This window comes from Perognathus longimembris, chromosome 4 (genome assembly GCF_023159225.1).
Source record: "Perognathus longimembris pacificus isolate PPM17 chromosome 4, ASM2315922v1, whole genome shotgun sequence".
Classification (NCBI taxonomy): domain Eukaryota; kingdom Metazoa; phylum Chordata; class Mammalia; order Rodentia; family Heteromyidae; genus Perognathus; species Perognathus longimembris.
Genome location: NC_063164.1, coordinates 11,821,716 through 11,842,456, shown reverse-complemented (window position 1 = coordinate 11,842,456; position 20,741 = coordinate 11,821,716). Strand labels below are relative to the sequence as shown.

Genomic DNA, 20,741 nt, shown 5'->3' with positions numbered 1-20,741 from the left:
GCCTGGGCACTGTCCCTGAGCTCTGTCAGCTCAAAGTTAGCTCTCTACCACTTGAGCCACAGTGCCACTTCTGATTTTCTGGTGGTAATTGGCGATAAGAGTCTCATGGACTTTTCTGACTGGGCCGGTTTTGAACTGCGATCCTCAGATCTCAGTCTCCTGAGTAGCTGGGATTACAGAAATGAGCCACTGGCACCTGGATAAATTGGATTTTTTTCTTTTTTGAGCTAGAGCCTTACTATGTAATCCAAGATGGTTCCCAGACCTCCAAGTAGCCCAGGCTAGCTTGAGATTTACAATGATGATCCTACCTTAGGTTCCCGAGTGCTGGGATTGCAGGTGTATACTCTCAGGCCTAACAATGTTGTCATTGGTTTTTTGGCATCAAAGAACGCTATCAAGAACATGAAAAATCAACTGGCAGCTTGCTTTTCTTAATGGTTGAATCTTTTAAATTTTTTTAATAGTTCTATTTATTTATTTTTATTAAGTAGTTGTTCCAGTAGTCAGGTTGTAAGTATGATGATCCTGGTCAATGTCATCCTTTCTATCATTCGCTTCCATCTTTCCCCATCCCTTCCCCGTCATCAAGTTATGTAGTTCAATTTTGACATAGTGTACATTGAATATAATGACTGTGTTTGCTCACCCTTCCTCCCTCCATTTGTGTGCCTTCCTCTCCCTTTTATTGTCTCCTCCCCCACTCCCAAGAACATGTTTCATCTTCCTGGTATTCATTTTGTTAAATGGCTCTTTGTGAGTTAGACTATTGGACTCCTTCCCATCTTTTAGTCAATTTATAAGGCACATATTGTTTAAAAACAGCTTAAAATTATGTATTTGATAATGATGTATATGTAATTCTTAAAACACACAAAAATACAATTAGTGGTCAAAGTAGTAGAATTGATTATTGTTTCAATGAAGATATATAAATAACCAATAAGCACAGGAAAAGATTAGAAACATCTCTGGTCAGTAGGGAGATGTACATGTTCTGGGTAGAATGAATTTCCTCCAAAAGTCAAATTGAAACAATGTGCCGTTGTTAAGAGATGGGGACTTTGAAAGGTGATTTGGCCATGAGAATGGAGCCCTCATGGATGAGATTCGTGGCTTATAAAAGGGCTAGAAGGAGCTGGTGAGGCCTCCCTAGCTTCCTTAGTCCTTCTGCTGTATGAGGAGAACCTGGGCCTCTCCAGACACTGAACTTGCTTTGATCTCAGATTTCCAGCTTCTACAAGTGTGAGAAGTGAATTTCTATTATTATACTGTAATTGTATAAATTATACTATCTGTGGAATGTTGTTACAGAAGCAAGGGTAGACTAATAGAGCCTATAAGAACTAGGTGAGATTTGAGATTCAACTTCCCATCCACTAGGATTCGATGAATTCCCAGAATGGCTGACTCTTGTAGAGATTTTGCCAACTGAAAGAAGTGTGTGAGATCTGGAATCAGTCAATGGAGACAGAAAGTGGACGTGGTAGATGGGGTGGGGGTGGGGAAGAGCTGCAGGCAGTGGGAATGGAAGGGACTGGGAATGGGTGTGGGCTATCTTTTTGGGGATACTAGTCATGATGGTTCTACAACACTTTGAATGAAGCAAAAAACTGAATTGTATACTTACAATGAAAAACTTGTAATGCAAAAATTACCAATAGTTAACTTAAGGTGTACTTAATAGGTACCAGTACTTTAAAGTGTTTAAACATTATTTTATGTAACCCCCTTAACCTACATTTTCCCTCCCTCCCTCCCTCCCTCCCTCCCTCCCTCCCTCCCTCCTTCCCTCCCTCCCTCCCTCCCTCCCTCCCTCCCTCCCTCTCCCTCCCTCCTTCTCTCCTTTCGTCTCTTCTTCTTTTCTTCCTTCCTTTGTAATACTGAGATCTAAGATCAGGGCTTTGCCTTTACTAGGTTGATGTTCTACCACTTATGCCATACCTCCAGCCTTGCTTTTTGCTGATTATTTTGGAAACGGAGTCTCACTGACTTGTGAGCCTGTGCTAGCCTAGAATCTTGATTGTCCAGAACTGAGCCTCTTGAGATGAGCCCCTGGCACCTGACTGGATTAAGTGAATTTCACGGTATACTACAGCTGGTAAGTGCAGTTATTGGATTCAGGAATCCGTTCCTTCTAACTACTCCACTATTCTGCACGTCTTGTGCTCTGGGGATTATTGTTTTTCTTCTTACACCTAAGTGCTTTAGATAATCTAGCCATTCTTTCCATAGATTGATAAAGAGGGTAAAATTTGCATTTCTAGGTTTAAGAAAAGACTTACCTCTCTCTTTATACCAGAAATAAGAGCAAAGACAGAGTATGTGGTTTTGGATGAGCCACGTATTTAATTTTACACACACACACACACACACACACACACACACACACACACACACACACACAATCTTTTCCCAGGAAATTTGCCTTAGGCTCCAGGCTTCCTCTGTGCTGTGTTGCTGGTCATCCAGGCTGAGTAGTGCATTAGGCGAAGAGGGCAAACGCAGGTCTGAACTATGGGGGATTGGACTATGATTCATTCTGGACAAATGCTTGGTCTTGTTCAAAGAGGAAGCCAGTAAAACTCTCAGCACTGGGCTCTGTTGTGTGACACATTTTTTATTTACTTGCATTTGACTTACTTTCTTTGCCATCTTGTGTTGTTGTTGTTTGGATATTTTAATTTTGTAAGGTATCTATCAGCTTAGACTATTAGGCAGGTGTGTTTATTTGAATACCTGAATGACTGAAGAGATACAAGTCACTCGAATATGTCACCACGCACAGTGACGCATGGGGCCAGAAGTGTGATAGCTTTGGCTAGCTCTGAGCAGACCTGACCACCGACCAGTGATGGGTCCTTGTGTGTTGTCCTCATTCCGTAGGGGATCCCATCTGAACAACAATTCACTTGCTCTCTACTTAGCATTGTTTCCAAGCCTTCTCTTGGCCCTGGTCATTTGTAATATGTTACTTTTCACAGTTGTCTCCTTGCCTGAGGAGCCAGCTCTGGGGTCAGCAGGTTCCAGTGGGAAGGGGTGGGCAGAGCCAGCCTATGGTGGGGATGAGTTTCTTGATAAGGGACGATTCATGCCCTCTGGGTAGATGCTGAGAGCCAGAGCCATGGAGAGCGAGCTTCTTCATGTCCTGTTTGGGCTGCGCTACATTTTAACTCCAGCTCCATCTCTTGAGAGAGATGAATGGAAGAAGGTGATGGGAAATTTTTGCAACAGGAAGCCAATCCCCAGAGGAAAGGAGATCCCGGTTTCCGGCCATCCATAGTTTAGTCTGTTTTGCAGCAGGGTAACACAAGTTATGAAATGTTCTTCGAATCCATAGTCTGAGTGTCTTGTAAGGACCAGTCACTTCTTGTACATGCCTGTGTGAAATGGAGATGAGTTTTTATTGGGTCCTGTGTAATCACCTGATAATTAGAACATCAAAACAAACTTTCAAAGGCTTTGAAACATTTTTTTTTTAAGTAAGGATGTCATTCTGTCCTTGGCTAAGATCCCTGAAGCCCTTCCTCAGCAGCTTCCTTTTATCCTGACCTCTTCATTATCCAGAGCTAGAGGAAGTGACCACCAACAACTGAGCTCTACACATCCCAGAAACAGAGTGTGGGCAACAGCTTCAGAAGGAGATACAATGGTTCATCTCCATTCTCTGGCTCTTACCAGAGGACTGGGACAAATTATTTTCTCTTTAGGTTTTATTGTCCTCACTTACAAAATTCTACTCATAATTGTCCTCATCATCCTCTTGTGAAACTAAGGAAGTCATGAATATTTGGCACTTTTTGGGGGGGTTAGTTAACCCATGAATAATTTTAGAAGGTTTAGTGTGGGGCAGGTACTAGGGTGCTTTGAAAAAAACAAGAATCAACAATCACTTGATGGCTCTTAAATTTAAGACAGATGATGCATGAAGTACCCAAATCTTGACTTTTGGTATCTTTCCTTGTTTAGTATTTGTGGTGTCACTTGTTCTGTGTAGGACACTGGTCCAGGCTTTTAGATATTCAATGGCTAGGGTAAACCAGCAGGGATCACCAAGTGTCATCTTACTACAGCTTTGTTTGGAGTCCTACCACCTTTCCAGACTCACTCTCCAGGATTCATTGTTTCCTTGGCCTGGCATGGAAATCCAGGGAAGATGCTACTGCTTTTCGAGACTGAGTCTCAGCTCAGGATGGCCTCTGTCTTGAGATACATCTGCCTCTACCTCCTAAATGCTGGGATTTCAGGCCTGTATCACTAAGCTGTGGCTGGGCAGGGCCATTACCTCATCCCTATCCCTGCATTTTACCTGCAAGGAGTATCAAGCATTTAAAGTGAGATCTGTTGACTTGTTCATTTTCCCTTAGAGTGTTTCTGGGAATTCTATGTCATCTCATCCAAGTTTTGAGCAGAAATTATTCCAAATATGCTATTGACAGTCTTTGAGAAATGTGATTGAGAAATATTTAAATAGTTTGGAAGTCTTGATAAGAGTTTCTGAAGCAAAGTCCATGTTCTGGGGTTATGTCATGAACATACTAAGTCAGTCAGATTGCCCACAGTGGTTCTCTTGGCTCCTCTAATCCCCATGGCATATATGAGCTATTGTGCTCTTAGTTTATATTTTTCATTTCCCAAGCAATTATGCCTTCAGTCATTGATGCCTTTGCATCAATCCCCTAGTCAACACCCAAGTATCATCTTAGGGCAGAAACCTACTCTATGCTTCATTTAGCCTCCTATCCTCTGCCTCTTGGGTAATACCTAGCCCGTGCTTGCTGCTCAAGCTCTGTCTTCTTGTCTCTTTGCTGCCATGGTGACTTCCCCAGGAATGTCTAAAGTTCCTAATTCTTGCCTGTTCCCTTTTCCCTTTCTACTTTCTTCCTCAAGGGTCTTTTCCCAGATTGTCACTGAACCAATCTCTCCTCCCTTCTCAGTCAGTCTGCAGAACCCAACTGAACAATCATGTCCTCCAGGGCATCCTTCTCGATCTCTCTACGGTGTTCAAATCCCTTGCATATCGATTTTTCTAGTATTCTTTACTTCATCTGTAATATCTCTCACTCTGATTAAATATATGCATTCTTTTTTAAGCTGGTACTGTAACGGTGATGTAAAGAGGGATTACAGTTTCATAAGTCAGGCAATTAGTACATTTATTGTTGGATAATGCTGCTCTTTCCCTTGCTCTCTCCCAGTTTTTGCCACCCATCCCTGCCCACTAGTTGTACAGTTCATTTTCAACAGTGTTTAGTGAGTGCCACTGCTGCTGCATTTGTTTATTATCTATTGTTCTTGCACAATTTATGGATAGTAAATGTTGGATTCTTGTCTTTGTCCTTCAGCAAATGGCTTATGGAGATATAGACAATGCTATTGTTCTTTTCTTTTCTCAGCTCTGTGTTCTAGTATCAGCTCTGTCACACGCTAGCTTTGTGATTCTGAGGGTACTACCGCCACTCTGTGCCGGGGCTTCCTTCTTTCTAGAATCCAGATGTTGACAGAGTTTAGCTTCCAGAGGTTTTATGAGGATTGGATGAGAAAAAAAATTGATAAGTGCTTAGAGTGGTTCCTGAGATACTTTACTATTGTATGTATTTTAAATAAATATTAGATGAATCCTAAACAGTAGATGTGAGTTAACACTATTCCTGTACTTTTGTTTCAGTTGATCTGAACTTTTCTTTCCTGACACTTATTGGATAATGTCCAAGCAGGCCCAGCCATGTCCTCTTGAGACATAGCTAGCACTGGGGGGGGGGGGGGGGGGGGGGGGGAGGGGAGGAAGGGGAAGAGGGAGGGGGGCATCTAGGGGTCTTGTAAGTATCTAGCAGATACAGAGTGCTTATTCGGAGTGTCAGGACCGCTGGAAAGCACGTGTTCAGGGAGGGTGACTCAGGGACCGAGGGACGACCTACCACGAGAGTTCCCAGGCACTTTTCTGAAAGAGTTTCTGGGAAGAGCCAGACCAATGGGCACAGAGGATTGCATTTTGCAGCGCTTTGCCAGACCTGCAGCCTTATCTGCTCGAGAGGAGGGGTGTTGCCTGTTGGATTATGGGGCATTTCTAAGGATCTTGACAGAATTGTTGATTGTGGTTTTTGACATGCCTGCGGGTGGCTTAAACTGAAACGCAGAGAAATTATGCAACAGAGGCAGTCACGTAGCCGGAGTGCGTCTGCGCTGGGTCAGATCTCGGGGCTCCGGACTTGTGTTTAATCTGATGAGATTCGTGGCTGTGCTGTTATCCCAGCACAGACTTTGTTTAGTCATAGGAGCTGTTAACATAATTTCAGATATGTGTGGCCAGGGACTCCTGGGTCATTTGGTGAAAATGACGTTACCAGGAAATGAAAGTACTCCAAGCTCTAGAGAAAGTGTGTCAGGATCAAGTAGAATTAAAAAGAAAAAAATGAAGGAAGGAAAAGAGCACATCAAAACAAGAAGACAGAGATGAACTGTGTATACAAGCTGAAGGGAAATTGGTATACTTGGTGCTTAAATGCAGGGTTGGTATCACTGTGTTACCGGAAGATTCTAGAAGATGCTAAGAGGCATGCAACCTCCACCAGTGAAGATTGCATAGACTCAGAAAACGTAACTTGAATGGCATGTTCACATTTATGTTTGAGTATCTGAATGACTATGAGTCTACATCTGTTAATGAAAAAATGTTTTATTCTGACATGCACACAGGAGAATTTACATTCCTTTAACTAAAAGGTTTACAAAGATATCAGTCATTGTCTTTCTACTTCTTAGTTTCTTTCTTGGGTTCCAGTCAATGGGACAAAGGTGTGGACACAAGAGGGTTTTGGAATTGCATAGATCTGTGTTCAAATCCTGATTGTCACTGATGGTATGACTTTGAATAGTTCACTTAGCCTTTGTCCTTTGGTTTCCTTGTCAATGAAGTGGATTATGATCATACTTACCTCAGTGTTGACGTGAATCTGGATCACAATAGACACTTAACTAGATATTGACTGTGGTATATCTCAGACTTATTCAAGCTGCCAGTTGAAAATAATTTTTTTGAAAGAACACCTTAATAATGACACCAAGGTAGATCAAAGGAGCAGAATAAAGAGATCAGAAATAAACCTGCACATACATGGTTAACTGATTTTTTTTTTTTTTTGTGACAAAAATTCCAAGGTAACCCAACAGGGAGAAAATTGACTTTTCAACTCATGCTGTGAGAGTAACAGGCCTTCCATATGTTAAAACGTTTTTCTACTGAATGCTTTGCATCATACAACCAAATTAACTTGAAATGATTCATAATCCTAAATATACGTAAAACACCCATAAACCTTGTAAAGGAAAATCTTCATGACCTAGGGTTAAGTAAACATTTCTGAGAAGACTCATACGCACAGTCATAAGGAATTTTGCTAAGTTGGACTTCATCAGTATTAAGACATGTTGGCTCTTTTAAAGACACCGTGAAACCAGGCATTACTGGCTCCCGCCAGTAATCATAGCTAGTGAGGAAGCTCAGCTAGGAGGATTGCAGTATGTAGGCAGAAAAGCTTGTTAGATCCATCACCAAAAATAATCAGTGGAAAGCAGGGCTGGAAGCATGGCTCAAGTGGTAGAGTGCCATGCCAACTTAGCAAGTTCAAGGCTCCAAGTTCAAACTGTAGTACTGCCAAAGCAGACAATGTTCAGAAAATGGATATACAGGCCACAGATTAGAAGAAGGTATTTATAAGATGGATTCCTTCCTTCCCTCCCCCTTTACTTCCTTCCTCCCTCTCTCCCTTCCTCCCTTTCTTCCTCCATTCTCTCCCTTCCTACCTCTCTTCTTTTCTCCCTCCTTTCTTCCTTTCCTCCTCTCCTCTCTTCCTTCCTTCCTCTTTCTTCTTCATCCTCTCTTTCAGTCCCTCCTTCCCTCCTCTCCTCTCCACTCTTCCTTCTTCCTTTCCTTCTTCCTTCCATTTCTTCCCTCTCCCTCCCTCCCTCCCTCCATTTCTTCTCCCTCCCTCCCCTCCTCCCTTTCTTCCTCCATTCTCTCCTTTCCTACCTCTCTTCTTTTCTCCCTCCTTTCTTCATTTCCTCCTCTCCTCTCTTCCTTCCTTCCTCTTTCTTCTTCATCCTCTCTTTCAGTCCCTCCTTCCCTCCTCTCCTCTCCACTCTTCCTTCTTCCTTCCATTTCTTCCCTCTCCCTCCCTCCCTCCATTTCTTCTTCCTCCCTCCCTTCCCTCCCTCCCTCCCCCCCTCCCTCCCTCTCTCCCTCCCTTCTTTGTTTTTTTTTTTAAATTTATTTATTAATTAAACAAAATTTTTTGACAAGATGTTGTGCAAAAAGGGTACAGTTACATAGTAGGGCAGTGTGTACATTTCTTGTGATATCTTACACTCTGTTTTTCAATATCCCTAGTAGTAAAGGAAATGCAAATAAAAACAACCCTGAAATACCACCTCACTCCAGTTAGAATGGCCTATACTCTGAACTCAGGCAACAACAAATGCTGGAGGGGGTGCGGGGAAAGAGGAACCCTTCTCCATTGTTGATGGGAGTGCAAATTAGTACAACCACTTTGGAGAATAGTATGGTTTCTCAAAAAGCTCAATATAGACCTACCCTATGACCCAGCCATACCACTCCTAGGCATCTCCTTTCTTTGTTTGAAGTACTGGGGCTTGAACTCAGGCCTGGGTGCTATTCCCTAGCTTTTCCACTGGAGCTCTACTGCTTGAGCCACAACTCTACTTCCCATCTTTTTTTTTTTTTGGTGGTGGTGGTTGATTGAAGATTAGAGTCTCATGGATTTTCCTGCTTGAGCTAGCTTCACACCACAGATCTCAGCATCCTGCCTAGCTAGGGTTATAGGCGTGAGCCATTCTTTGGTCTTGTTGTCTCCTGAAGCTATGGTGTAGAGTGGATGTAATTATTCACTTGGGTGCAGAATGCATTTTCTAGATGGTTTTCCAGCCCTTGTCATCATTGGTGCCATTGTTCACCAGCATGGCTCTGCCCACACTGTCCTCAAGAGAGCCGGATAGAAGGCTGAGCTAATTGTTATCAGCTTGCCAACACCACACCCTCCATGACATTCCTGGGGTGATGGAGGAACAGAAAGGGAAAGAGTAGCAATGGCAAATCTGGAGGGAGACATGTGCTCATCAGGGAGCGATGCGGAGTCCTTGGCAGCAATGGGGCGCTGTCAGTGTGACAACAAAAATCATAAACTGCGCATGCGTCTTCTGGCACACTTGCTCAGCATTTTACTTGTATTGCTTTGTCACTGAGCTCTGGTAGAAACATCCACGTGGGGAGACCCAGTGGGCATCAGAGGTGGCAGAGTCCCTGGGCAGGCATCATTCAGAGGAATTCCACTGGACGGTTCTTTCCTGGCTTCTATGGTGACTGCAGTCAATTTAGCATTTCATGACCTGCTTTGGCCTTTGGACTTGGTTCTAGATTTGTCCTAGGGCCCATGTGTTTTCCTGGTGTTATTGCTTTGGTAGTATTGGTTCAGGCTGGGGTTTGAGTTCATTTGAAACTTCAGCCTCTGGTTTTGCTCCCTGGCATCAAGCTTTATACCTCCTAGAACCTGGTGACCACTTTCTCCACCATTTCTACACCCTTGAAAGTCTCCAGTTCATTGTGTTTGGAAATCTCTTGGTGACTGCTAATGTCATGGATCCCTAGGTATGATCAATCATACTGACCCCAACAGACATCTTTGGCATGGGTCTCTCTTGATCTTGTGTTTCCAACTTTGATATAGGTGTTGTTGGCCAGGGCTTATGATGGATACAGGTTGAAAAGACTAAATCTAGCATGGCTGAGGTAGCTGTGGAGTTTTTAAGGGGCTGGTGCAACTGTGAAGGCATCTTCACAAGCGTGAGCAAAGCTCTATTGTTGTGGCTGGCCATGGTGTTGGGATTGGTAGCAGGGGTTACCTTAGTGCCAAGTGAGGACTCATGGGCTGAACAGTCCAGTAGGAAGATGGTAGCATGTTGGCATTGTCCTGTACTTTCCACAAGTAATTGTGGAAACGACCACGAACCCAGACTCCCAATGAAATTTCCTGTGCCTGGGCTTCCTATGTTCTGAACAAGTCAGAGGGCCATTTTTTCTTTCTTTCTTTTTTTTTTTTTTTTGCCAGTCCTGAGACCTGGGCTCAGGGCCTGAGCACTGTCCCTGGCTTCTTTTTGCTCAAGGCTAACACTCTGCCACTTGAGCCACAGCGCCCCTTCTGGCCATTTTCTGTATATGTGGTGCTGGGGAATTGAACCCAGGGCCTCATGTATACAAGGTAAGCACTCTTGCCACTAGGCCATATCCCCAGCCCCAGAGGGCCATTTTTTCAAGCCTCAGCATATCAACAATAGAAACCTGCATGGTGGTCCATTTAGAGTGAGATAGGCTGGCTATGATTCATAGATCATAGACAGTGGAGGGGGAGGAGCCTTTGCAGCGTATTTCAACTTGGAGTGAGAACCGCTCAGAATGGACATCTAAGGGTGTGGAGGGCCTGGGCGTCCTCCTGTTCACAGGTCCTCCCTCCATTTTGATCCCAGTAGCCACTTCAATGCAGAGTCTACCTAGGTGCACAGCATTGGAACTGGACTTGGTGGTCACCGTGGAAGTACCCGCTCGAGACAGCGCAGAGGTGTGTGCACATCCTCTGTGTGATGCTTCAGAGAATGGAGGCATGCTCGCTCATAGTCACTGTCACCACGAAGCAAAATGTTCCTCCTGCCCACAGACCACTGAAAAGAATCCAGAAGAATTCAAAACAAAACAAAATAAAACCAGCAATGCTTATAAAGAAGACATTTGTGAGCTTGATGTGGAAGACAGGTCGAATCTCTTTTAGGATTTTTTTTTTTTAAGTTTAACTCACACCAGCCAGCCTCCAGATCTTAGAGCAGTTAAGCTAAAAGGGGTTTTAAAAATCACATGTTCATATTCTATCTGCTGAAGGCATTACCTCAGCCCTACCCCCAGCCCAGACACCCAACAGTTGTAATTGATCAGACTCTGAGGAGTGAGAAGGTTCTGGAAGGAGTTATAAGATTTGCATAGTTAATAGAAGAACTGAGAACTGAAATTTAAGCCCCTCTTTTTTTTTTTCTCCATGCTTGGGGCTTGAATTCAGGGCCTGGGTGCTGTCCCTAAGCTTCTAGCCCCCTACCACTTGAGCTACAGAGCCACTTCTGGATTTTTGGGTGAGAACTTTATTGTAGATAAAGAGCCTCATGGTCCTTTCTGAATGGGCTGGCTTTGAACCACAATCTTCAGATCTCAGCCTCCTGAGTAGCCAGGATTACAGATGTGAGCCGCTGGCACCTGGTTCAAGCCCTTTTTGCTTGACTATACTTTCTAAACTTGCTTCCAACTATCTTCATTCCGAGTATGGGATGTGATTGCTTTTGTAAACCTACAGGCAATGTAATATTTATTTTTTCCGGGGCAAAATGCAAGCATAGGCTCATTTTCGGTGAGGCTGGACTTGGGGATCGCCCTTTCACCTTAGCCAATGCCGGCCTCTTCTTTCTGCTTACTTTCATGGCCACCTGAACATTCTGGCTGCGCCCTAGGGCAGGAGGAGCAGTTCCTGATTCTCAGTGCTTTTCTTTACACAGCTGCAGACTTTGGTGAGTTGAACTGCAGGGCTTGGAGTTCACTGCTCACTCGGCCACCGTCAACCTCTGTTATAAATTTTCCTCCCAGAACACGTGACGATGCATTTCTTGACTATATATCCCCACCAGAGCAGCGGAGCTGTCAGAGTGTGTGCAGAGCCCGACACAGAAGACATCACTCTTGAACTTGCTGATTTAGGAATTCAACGTCAGCCTGTGGTAAGTTAGCATGGCAAACTGGCTGCAGAAACGTTTTGCAAGTATAATATGGATAACCAGGAGTAGATGCACTTTTCCTTTTATTCCTCTGTGTGTGTGTGTGTGTGTGTGTGTGTGTGTGTGTGTGTGTGTGTGTGTGTAATATTCGTGCTCAGGATACTTTGCTTTGAATGAAAAAGTTTAAGCTGTAGAAGCAAAAGCAAAAAGTGTGCTGTCAGCTCCAATGTGCCTTTCCATTTTCAAGATACTCTTTTCTCTGTGCTTCCTGTCTGCACACGTACAACTTAAAATATAAAGGAACCCACACTCGTTTTTTTATGACATCAAATACAGTACATAGGAATATACTAAAAATGAAAGTTCTTCTTTTTCTCTCCTCTTGGCTTCTCCCTTGCCCACTCCAGGCTGTCCTAGCTAACTTAGCTGTTAACTCTTCGGTGGGAGTTCGTGACGGCTATTTCTTTTATGCATTTACAATGGAGGGGGGGGGTATTGTCAGTCTCCAAACCTTGTGTTCACTTTCCTGCCTGTACAGGTGGGCTGCGGGGAGAGCTCTAATATGCAACTTTCTCCCCAGATCAGCCCCAGGCGCGAGCCCTGCCTCCATGCTGAGGATGGAGCCGGTGAACAGCACACACCCCAGCGCTGCGGCCTCCAGCAGCCCCGTGGAGTTGCACGGGGTGGGCGGCAGCAACGGGAACGAATACTTCTACATTCTCGTGGTCATGTCCTTCTACGGCGTTTTCTTAATCGGAATCATGCTGGGCTACATGAAATCCAAGAGGCGAGAGAAGAACAAGTCCAGCCTCCTGCTGCTTTACAAGGATGAGGAGAGGCTGTGGGGGGAGGCCATGAAGCCCCTGCCCACCGTGTCAGGCCTGAGGTCCATGCCGGTGCCCATGATGCTGAACATGCTGCAAGAGAGTGTGGCCCCGGCCCTGTCCTGCACCCTCTGCTCCATGGAGGGAGACAGCGTGAGCTCCGAGTCCTCCTCTCCAGACGTGCACCTCGCCATCCAGGAGGAGGGGGCTGATGACGAGCTGGAGGAGACTTCCGAGACACCGCTCAATGAAAGCAGCGAAGGCTCCTCTGAGAACATTCACCAGAATTCCTAGCACCCCCTGGGCCTCCGGAGATGGCCCCGCCAGCCACCGTCACCCCTAGAAAGAGGAAAGACATTTTCCAAGTGTGTGCTTTCACTTTGGCAGTGCGGCTGTCACTCTGAAAGACCCTGGGCAAATCTCCAAAATGAAGGAGGGGCCCCCCCAGGGAAGACCAGGCTCAGTCAGAGTCCTTGAAGTGCCAGTGGTTTGGACCCACCACTGAATCCCCACTGTCCCCCAAAGATGTGCGTATATGTCCTTGGGGGGGGGTCCAGGTGTTGGGGGGTCCCTGTTCAGAATTTGCCTGCAAGGTGGCTTGTCATTTTCTCACTGGATGATTTTGGAAACTTCTCCAGCATCTTCTAGTTCCTAGACCTGTCAAATGCCCAAGGCAGGCAGAGAGACTAGTTCTGATTTGCTACTTTGCCTGGAGCTTTGTACTTCTAGATCTGATTGGCTGTAAGTATCTCTGCTGTGTACCTGTGGCATTGGGTCACAGAGTGTTACAAGAATCTTTTGGAGGTCTTTTGGATGGGGGGGGGGAACTTGATGAGGGATTTTTGGTAAGTAAAAGTTGGATTTTTGAAGCCAGCCTGTTTGCATAAGGAAAGAAAGCCATTATTAAACCAGTTAACATTAGTTGAGGGGTTGTCATAAGAGATGATCTGCTATTTTGATCTTTTGCTTCCCCTAGGAACTTGAGCTCTCTGACTTGTGACTATCCGGCTTCTTTTGCTGGTATGATTTCCTTTGGGTTAGAGATTTTCCTTGGAAACAAGTCTATACTCTGACTTGTTGTGCAAGGGGCTCTTTCTGGTCCCCAGAAGGGGTAATGGTAGGGTTGTACAAGGCCATGCTGTTCATTCTGCCCATGCTCATTTTCCCAGCCTGCCTCTCTGAACTGAGAGAGGACACACTGTGGGTCCTCTACAATGTGGTATTCTGTCACGTAGCTGAGACCTAGCAGGGAGGGCATGCTCAGGCAGAGATAGCTTAGAGCTGGGGTCCAAGTTCCGCGCTTGCTGATGTTGAGCCCGGACGTGCATTTGCTGTGTGGTCCTGGGCATGTCTTCAAGAGGCTCACCGCCTTCATGAGGCTCCTGAGGATGTGCTGCCCCAGGGGGCTGGGAGATGGCCTTAGGACTCTGTGATAAATCCTTTCTAGCCTGGTGTGAGGAAGCTTGGACCAAACATTTCCCTTTTGGCCAGTTAAGTCTGGAAAAGGATCTGCTGATTTAAAGGAACAGTTGGAGACTCTAAATACATGTAACTGGGGAATTTGGAGAGAATCATCAACCACCTCTCTGTAGTTTTCCCAGGACTGGAACTAAACAGGCAGTGACCACACTGTTCCTTGGGCTGGCGTGATGTTCACACTTGTGGCTGAGGGGAAAAGAAGTCTTCAAGGAGACGCTCAGGAGTGTTTGACAATGCCAACATGTATTCTTGTGCTCCATAGCTTTGTAGCCGACCCTTTCCGCCTGTGAAGATATGAAAGACGGAGAAGAAGAACACACCGAAAGGCCAAGTTTAATTCTAGTAAAGCAGTGACAACAAAAAACTCCCACAAACAAACATCATTTTATGTCTTTCCTTCCTAAATTGAAGATACCCCATTCACTACGGATCCCAGGGAAGGGTTAACAGTGGAGAAGCAGGTTTATCTGTGGCTCTGACACACAGCTAGAGGAAATTTATGTTTCTTTGTGGGGGAGGGGGAAGGGCCCCCGGTTCAAGATTCAGAGTGTGGATTTGCTCCAATGAGGGCCGTTTAAGTTGAAAGAAGCCAAGTTACGTTTGGCCTCTTGCCTGGAATCACTTGAATTCTGAAACGTTACTGCGATGAACATGTGCGTTGTGGCAGTCACATTTTCCATTGCTTAATCCTCAAGGTTCGGTGCAAGTCTATCTGTGCCTATCAACAAGGGATGTATATAATTCCTTCTTATTCTATTGAGTTGTATAAAATTGTCTTTTGTATTTAATGGTTTGTAATTTTCACAGTATTTTTTAATTTAAATAAACAGACACATTTTCCCTTTGAAGTCTTGAGTGCTTTCTTTAATTCTTTGCTATAATGCCTAAAGTTTTTCTTTTTTAATTTTGCCTTTTAAACATTATCTTTAGGGGCTGGGAAGGTGGCTTCGTGGTAGAGTGCTTGCCTAGCACGCATGAAGCCCTGGGTTCAATTCCTCAGTACCACATAAACAGAAAAAGCCAGAAGTGGTGCTGTGACTCAAGAGGTAGAGGGCTAGCCTTTTGCCCAGGCCTTGAGTTCTAGTCTCAGGACTGGCAAAAAAATTATCTTTAAGCAGTGCGAAAGGGTTTTAATTCAACATGTCAGTGTGCAAGTGCAATGTTTATTATCCTTAAGGGTGGAAGGGTTTCCCATCAACATGTCAGGTTGTGAGTGCAATGCATCTTGATCCTTGTCACCCTGCCCATCATTTTGTCCCGTCTGTCCCTAACTCCTAGCTTTCTTTAAACATCACAGGTATATGCTTCAAGTAATCTCTGGATTTTACTCATCTCCCAAGGGAAACATTCCCAAAGACCTCTTTTTTTCCCCTGCCTGATCCCTGGCTCTTCCACCTTTGGACCCAGGCTTTCGTCGGCTTTGCAGTGAATGGAGAAGCAGCCGAGGATGAAGGTTTTACATCAGTTCTGTGAAGTCTTGGACTATGTAGAGACTTGGCAAATGCTGCTAAGATGTTGCTCCAAATTTGGTTGCAAGCAAACATCTGATTTGCATGCTGACTTGGCAGCTGGGATACACATGTGTGGCCCAGCAGCATGGGCTCATGGGCAGGGTGTGGCCTGGCCTACACCAGGACAAGTTACCAACACAATGAAGCACAGAGATGAGTCGTGGTGTTAGGGCTTCCTCTCCCTGTCTCCTCTCTATGAATACTCATTTGTAGGTTCCTCTCTTGTTATCTTTCTATATCTCTTTGCCCAGGGGCTGAGACAGTCTCTTTGCTACGAGGGGTTTTTCCTCCTAGGTAAGAAATACTAAAGTAAAATCTCCAGAACCAATGACCCATTTTTTTAAACCAAGCAGATGGTATAAAGTATCTCACTTTTACAGATGTCTATTTCCTAGGAGTTTGGTTTTTCTAGTTCAAGTTTCTGTAGGCTCACAAGTAGTTATCTACCTGAGAGATTCACCTGGCAACAACATGAGAGAGTCAGATCCTTCCCAAGGCTCTCAATCCACCAGTGGATAGTTTGACAATAGAAGATTGTTATTATTATTATTATTATTATTATTCTGGTACTGAGGTTTGAACTTCTGGCCTGGGCACCATCTCTGAGCTTTTGCTTGGTACTCTACCATTTGAGCCACGCCTCCACTTTTGACTTTTTGCTGGTTAACTAGAGATAAAACTTTCTTGCCTGGGATGACTTTGAACCACAATCCTCAGATCTCAGCCTCCTGAGTAACTAGAATGACAGGCAATAGCTACTGGTGCCTGTTGAGAAGATCCTTTTAAAAGACAAGACATTCTTTCTATGTATCTAAGCTTTGGGACATTCTTGGTAAGGAAATAGTTAAGAGAAAAAGTTTTCTTACCATGGGCGGAAGAAGAGGGAATTCTAAACTCCAATTGTCCTAAAAATATGCAGAGTACACTATGTCGTTTTAATGGAATATTTGTTTTCTTTAAAAAAAAAAAAGCGAACTTCTAAGCAGAACCTAAAGCCCCAGGGGTTTCGTCTGTGTGGATTTACTCATGCATGTGAAAAACCCAGAAGGGAATCTGGCCCTGTGCACCTAAGATATTAGAAACACATTTAGCAAGCACTACAATGTGCAGAGATGAGGTAAATGGAAGAAGAGCCCGCTAGCTCCTCCCTGTTCTAATTACACCTTTGTACGTCAGAGGCAAGCAGGGATGCTGCAGAGAAAAAGATTTCTTTCGTGGACAGAATCATGGGATCTAAACTACCGGGAAGTGAAGGACTGAAATCGAGCCAAGGAATGAGTGCTCTTGGCTCGTGGTCCTGGTGGAAAGTAGACTCCGTGGTGCGTGCAGGGCCGGGATTGGAGGGTGTGTGGTCAGATGTGCACTTCCAGGGCTCCGCTGAAGAAAGGTCATTTATCATCCTGCAAAAGGGCTGTTCTCACCCTGGACATTGTGGACCAGGCAGAACACCGAGCGCACAATGTCATCTAGATTCCAGATTCAGACCCCACATTTGTTCCATACCCTTTCCTTCCAGTCCAGGCTCCATCCGTGCTGAGTCACCAGGCATGCCATGAGGACGGGCCCCGAGCGCAGAGTCCAAGGCTGGGGGCAGACAGGAGTAGACAGGAGTCGGGGTTCAGGCTGGGGCTGCACGATGGGAAGGCAGGCCCTGTGGAAAGGAGAGGCTGCAGGGGCTTAGAGCTGTTGTGTCTGGCTTTCTAGACTTAGCTGCCACTGCATGCTCTGTGGTTGTTGGGGTGCTGCTCAACCTTCCGATCTCGCTCTGTTAACCTGCAGACAGCACACTGGCCCTTCTCTTTGGGGAGGTGTTCATGACAAGAAAAGCGAACCTCCCTGAGAAACCCTGGACATCACATAAAACTGGAGGAAAAGAGGCTCTGGGCTGCTCCTTTTAACTCTGTGGCCTGGGCTTCCATCTGCAAATAAAGTCACAGAAATGTCCTCTTCTGAGCTTCTCTCAGGAGACCGCAGTGCTCAGGAAAAGGACATGATTTGCCAAAGGAGAGGGGTCATAACAGAGAGAAAGAGGGGGGGAACCACCCCACTGTTGAATTCCGTCTTCCTCTGTTGCTGAAATGCTTTCACACAGGAAGGGACAGTTTGGGATGTGAGCTGTTACCATGGAGACAAGCCACCAAGGTCACTGGATTCAAGGAGTCTATGATCCACTGGTACTGGATCATTTGGGTTGTTTTATGAAGTTAGGGTCCAACATTTATTTTAGGAGAAGAGCTTTGAGCCCACTGCGGCCTCTAGTCAAGGACAAGGGGTGAGCCAGAAGGAATCAAAAAGGAGCCTAGGACAGTGTTACCTCTTTTCCTACACAATCTGGCCCTTTCTGACATTCTCCTGTACCCCTGCAAGCTACAGAGCTAAGATCTGGTTCTCTCCTTTCTGGGAGTTCTTTTTTCTTTCTTGTTTTCATTTTCATCTTAAGAAATAGGATGGCCTGGGTAGTGTTGCTTTTTTACTCAAGGCTGGTGCTTTATTACTCGCGCCACAACTCTATTTTCAGATTTTTGGTGGTTAATTAGAGATAAGAGTCACATAGATTTTCCTGCCTGAGCTGGCTTTGAACTGCACTCCTCAGGTCTCAGCCTCCTGAGTAGCTAGGATTATAGACATGAGACACTAGTGCCCCCCTCCAAGAATTCTTCACACCAACACTTACATTCCTTTGTATCCTTAATGGATTTCTACCCATGGTCTCTCTTTATTTCACCTCCCCCTTCCCTCTTTTCCTTCTTACTTCCTCTCATTACCCAACAGAAACAAAAATAACAGCAATACAATGAATAATACTCAGAATTTATTATAAGCCACATGTCACAATCTTATGCTTGGGACTTCTACTCAGTTGTAGGCACTTCATTAGATGCTGAGGAAATGTAATCCTTGTCTGAGTCCCAAAGAAGTTATACCTTCCATATTAAGGAGTAAATCTAATAAATCAATTCTGTTTCTGGTTAATTTATATCCCTAATTGGAAGTTTTGTGTACGTAGCACTCTGGCTCTAGGATTTTTTTTTTTTTTTTGGCCAGTCCTGGGGCATGGCTTCAGGGCCTGAGCACTGTCCCTGGCTTCTTTTTGCTCAAGGCTAGCACTCTACCTCTTAAGCCACAGCGCCACTTCTGGCCTTTTCTATATATGTGGTGCTGAGGAATCGAACCCAGGACTTCATGTATACGAGACAAGCACTTTACCACTAGGCCATATTCCCAGCCCTCTGGCTCTAGGATGTAAGAATACATGATTTGTATCTTTGAACAGTATGAAGACAGTAGGATCATTTAATAGACAGAATGTGCATAGCATTTAGCTGATAATTTCTTTTTTCTGTGATAAGGCACAATTTCCTGAGGAAATTAATTCAGGTAAGAGGCTCAAGGAGCTTAATTGAATGATTAGGATTCACATTTAGATCTTGAGATAGAAAACCTGGTATGGCAAGAGGGAAGGTGGACAATTACAGTTATAATATTCAATATACACATGTGAATGTGGAACCACAACATATGAGTGGATGGGTGGAGTTAGGAGAGATGGGGAAGAATTATAAGAGGGGTGACATTGATCAGATGCCTTGTGCTCTAAACTGACATGTTCAAAGGAAACCCTTCTGTATAACTACTTAAAGATAATAATAAAAATAAACCTGCATTATTTTAATCACCAGGGAGGGCAGCGCTTGAGACACGGAATCTAGTGCTATCCTAGATATTAGACAGCTCTGTGGTATTGCATAAGTTGATCAGCTTCTCTTAGCAGACCTTCTCACTGGCAAAATGGGGATGGAAACATCTTTCCCATATCCTCCATTGTCAGAATTCCTTAGGAAGCATCTGGAAAAATAAGTCTTTGCCTCTGATTGGAGACTGTGTATAGGAGTTACTAGCATTGATCAGTACCTAGTACCTAGTACTGCTTCCTATGAACACATGTCAGAATTTACTTCTTAGCACTTCCTTTCTTTTTTTTTTTTGCCAGTCCTGGGCCTTGGACTCAGGGCCTGAGCACTGTCCCGGGCTTCTTCTTGCTCAAGGCTAGCACTCTGCCACTTGAGCCACAGTGCCACTTCTGGCCATTTTCTATAGATGTGGTGCTGGGGAATTGAACCCAGGGCTTCATGTACACGAGGCAAGCACTCTTGCCACTAGGCCATATTCCCCAGCCCCTTAGCACTTTCTTTCTTTCTCCTCTTCTGCCACTGGGGAAAACAGAGTGGAAATAGTAATGTGTCAGTTCTGAGTAGAGTCAGCACAAAGCTCAGATATGATTTAGGAGATCTGATGTTCCAGATGGAAAATAGGAAGAACTCATAGCAGCCTGGACTGGCAACTTACTGGATGAAAGGCAATTTCTCCACAGAGTTGCCCTAATCCTGCATGTGGCTTTGCATGAAAAACTAATCAACATAACTAATCAATGTAAGGGGGGAGGTTGAGGTTTTGCTAATGCAGCATTATCTCATCCATCTGTTTCAAACAAGGCATGGCAGGTTAGAGAGGCATGGAGCGTGGATCATTGAACAAAGTCCTCATATTTGATGGCAGGGAAATTAGGGTTTATGGAAGTCTAGTGGCTTGTTTAAAAGTCTTCAGGGAGACCTAGGTAAAGGAGAGATTCCATCACAGGTCTCCTGATATCTGGCCTGAGGTCCCTGGTGTGTGCATAGCCAACCTTGAGCTGCACCGAGTTACTGATGCTGTAAACTGATTTCTCTTTTCCCTCCCTGCTCAATTCTTGGTACTTAATGACCTCTGCCGTGGGATGTATCTGAACAGGTAGGAGTAAACACATTTCCGAAAGCAATGCAATGCAGGTAGAGGGTAACACTCAAATAGCGTTCAGCTTCCTTGTTCTCTGTGAAGCATATGGACATTTCATTTTATTAATTGGTTTACTTATTTGCGCATTGCTGCTCAGCTCCAGCACCGTCCTATGCCTAAGCTTCTTGCAGTGTGGAATGAACTGGCATTCCTGGCATGGGTGAGATCCGATATCCCCGAGTCATGGCTCTTGAAGACAAATGCTAGATGTTCAGCTCAAAATCGAGGGTTCCCGTGGGAACCCCAGGACCCCGTGTGAACTATAACTGGGACA

The 20,741-nt window shown here is 44.7% G+C and overlaps 1 protein-coding gene across 1 annotated transcript; it reads left to right on the top strand.

Moving 5' to 3' along the window:
• Nucleotides 1-11,764: 11,764 nt before the first annotated feature.
• On the top strand, nucleotides 11,765-13,168 carry Kcne4 (potassium voltage-gated channel subfamily E regulatory subunit 4). Its single transcript, XM_048344665.1, has 2 exons — nucleotides 11,765-11,823; nucleotides 12,401-13,168. The coding sequence occupies exon 2, from the start codon at nucleotides 12,429-12,431 to the stop codon at nucleotides 12,936-12,938; it is 510 nt and encodes a 169-aa protein (XP_048200622.1). The 5' UTR covers nucleotides 11,765-11,823; nucleotides 12,401-12,428; the 3' UTR covers nucleotides 12,939-13,168.
• The last annotated feature ends 7,573 nt before the right edge of the window (nucleotides 13,169-20,741 follow it).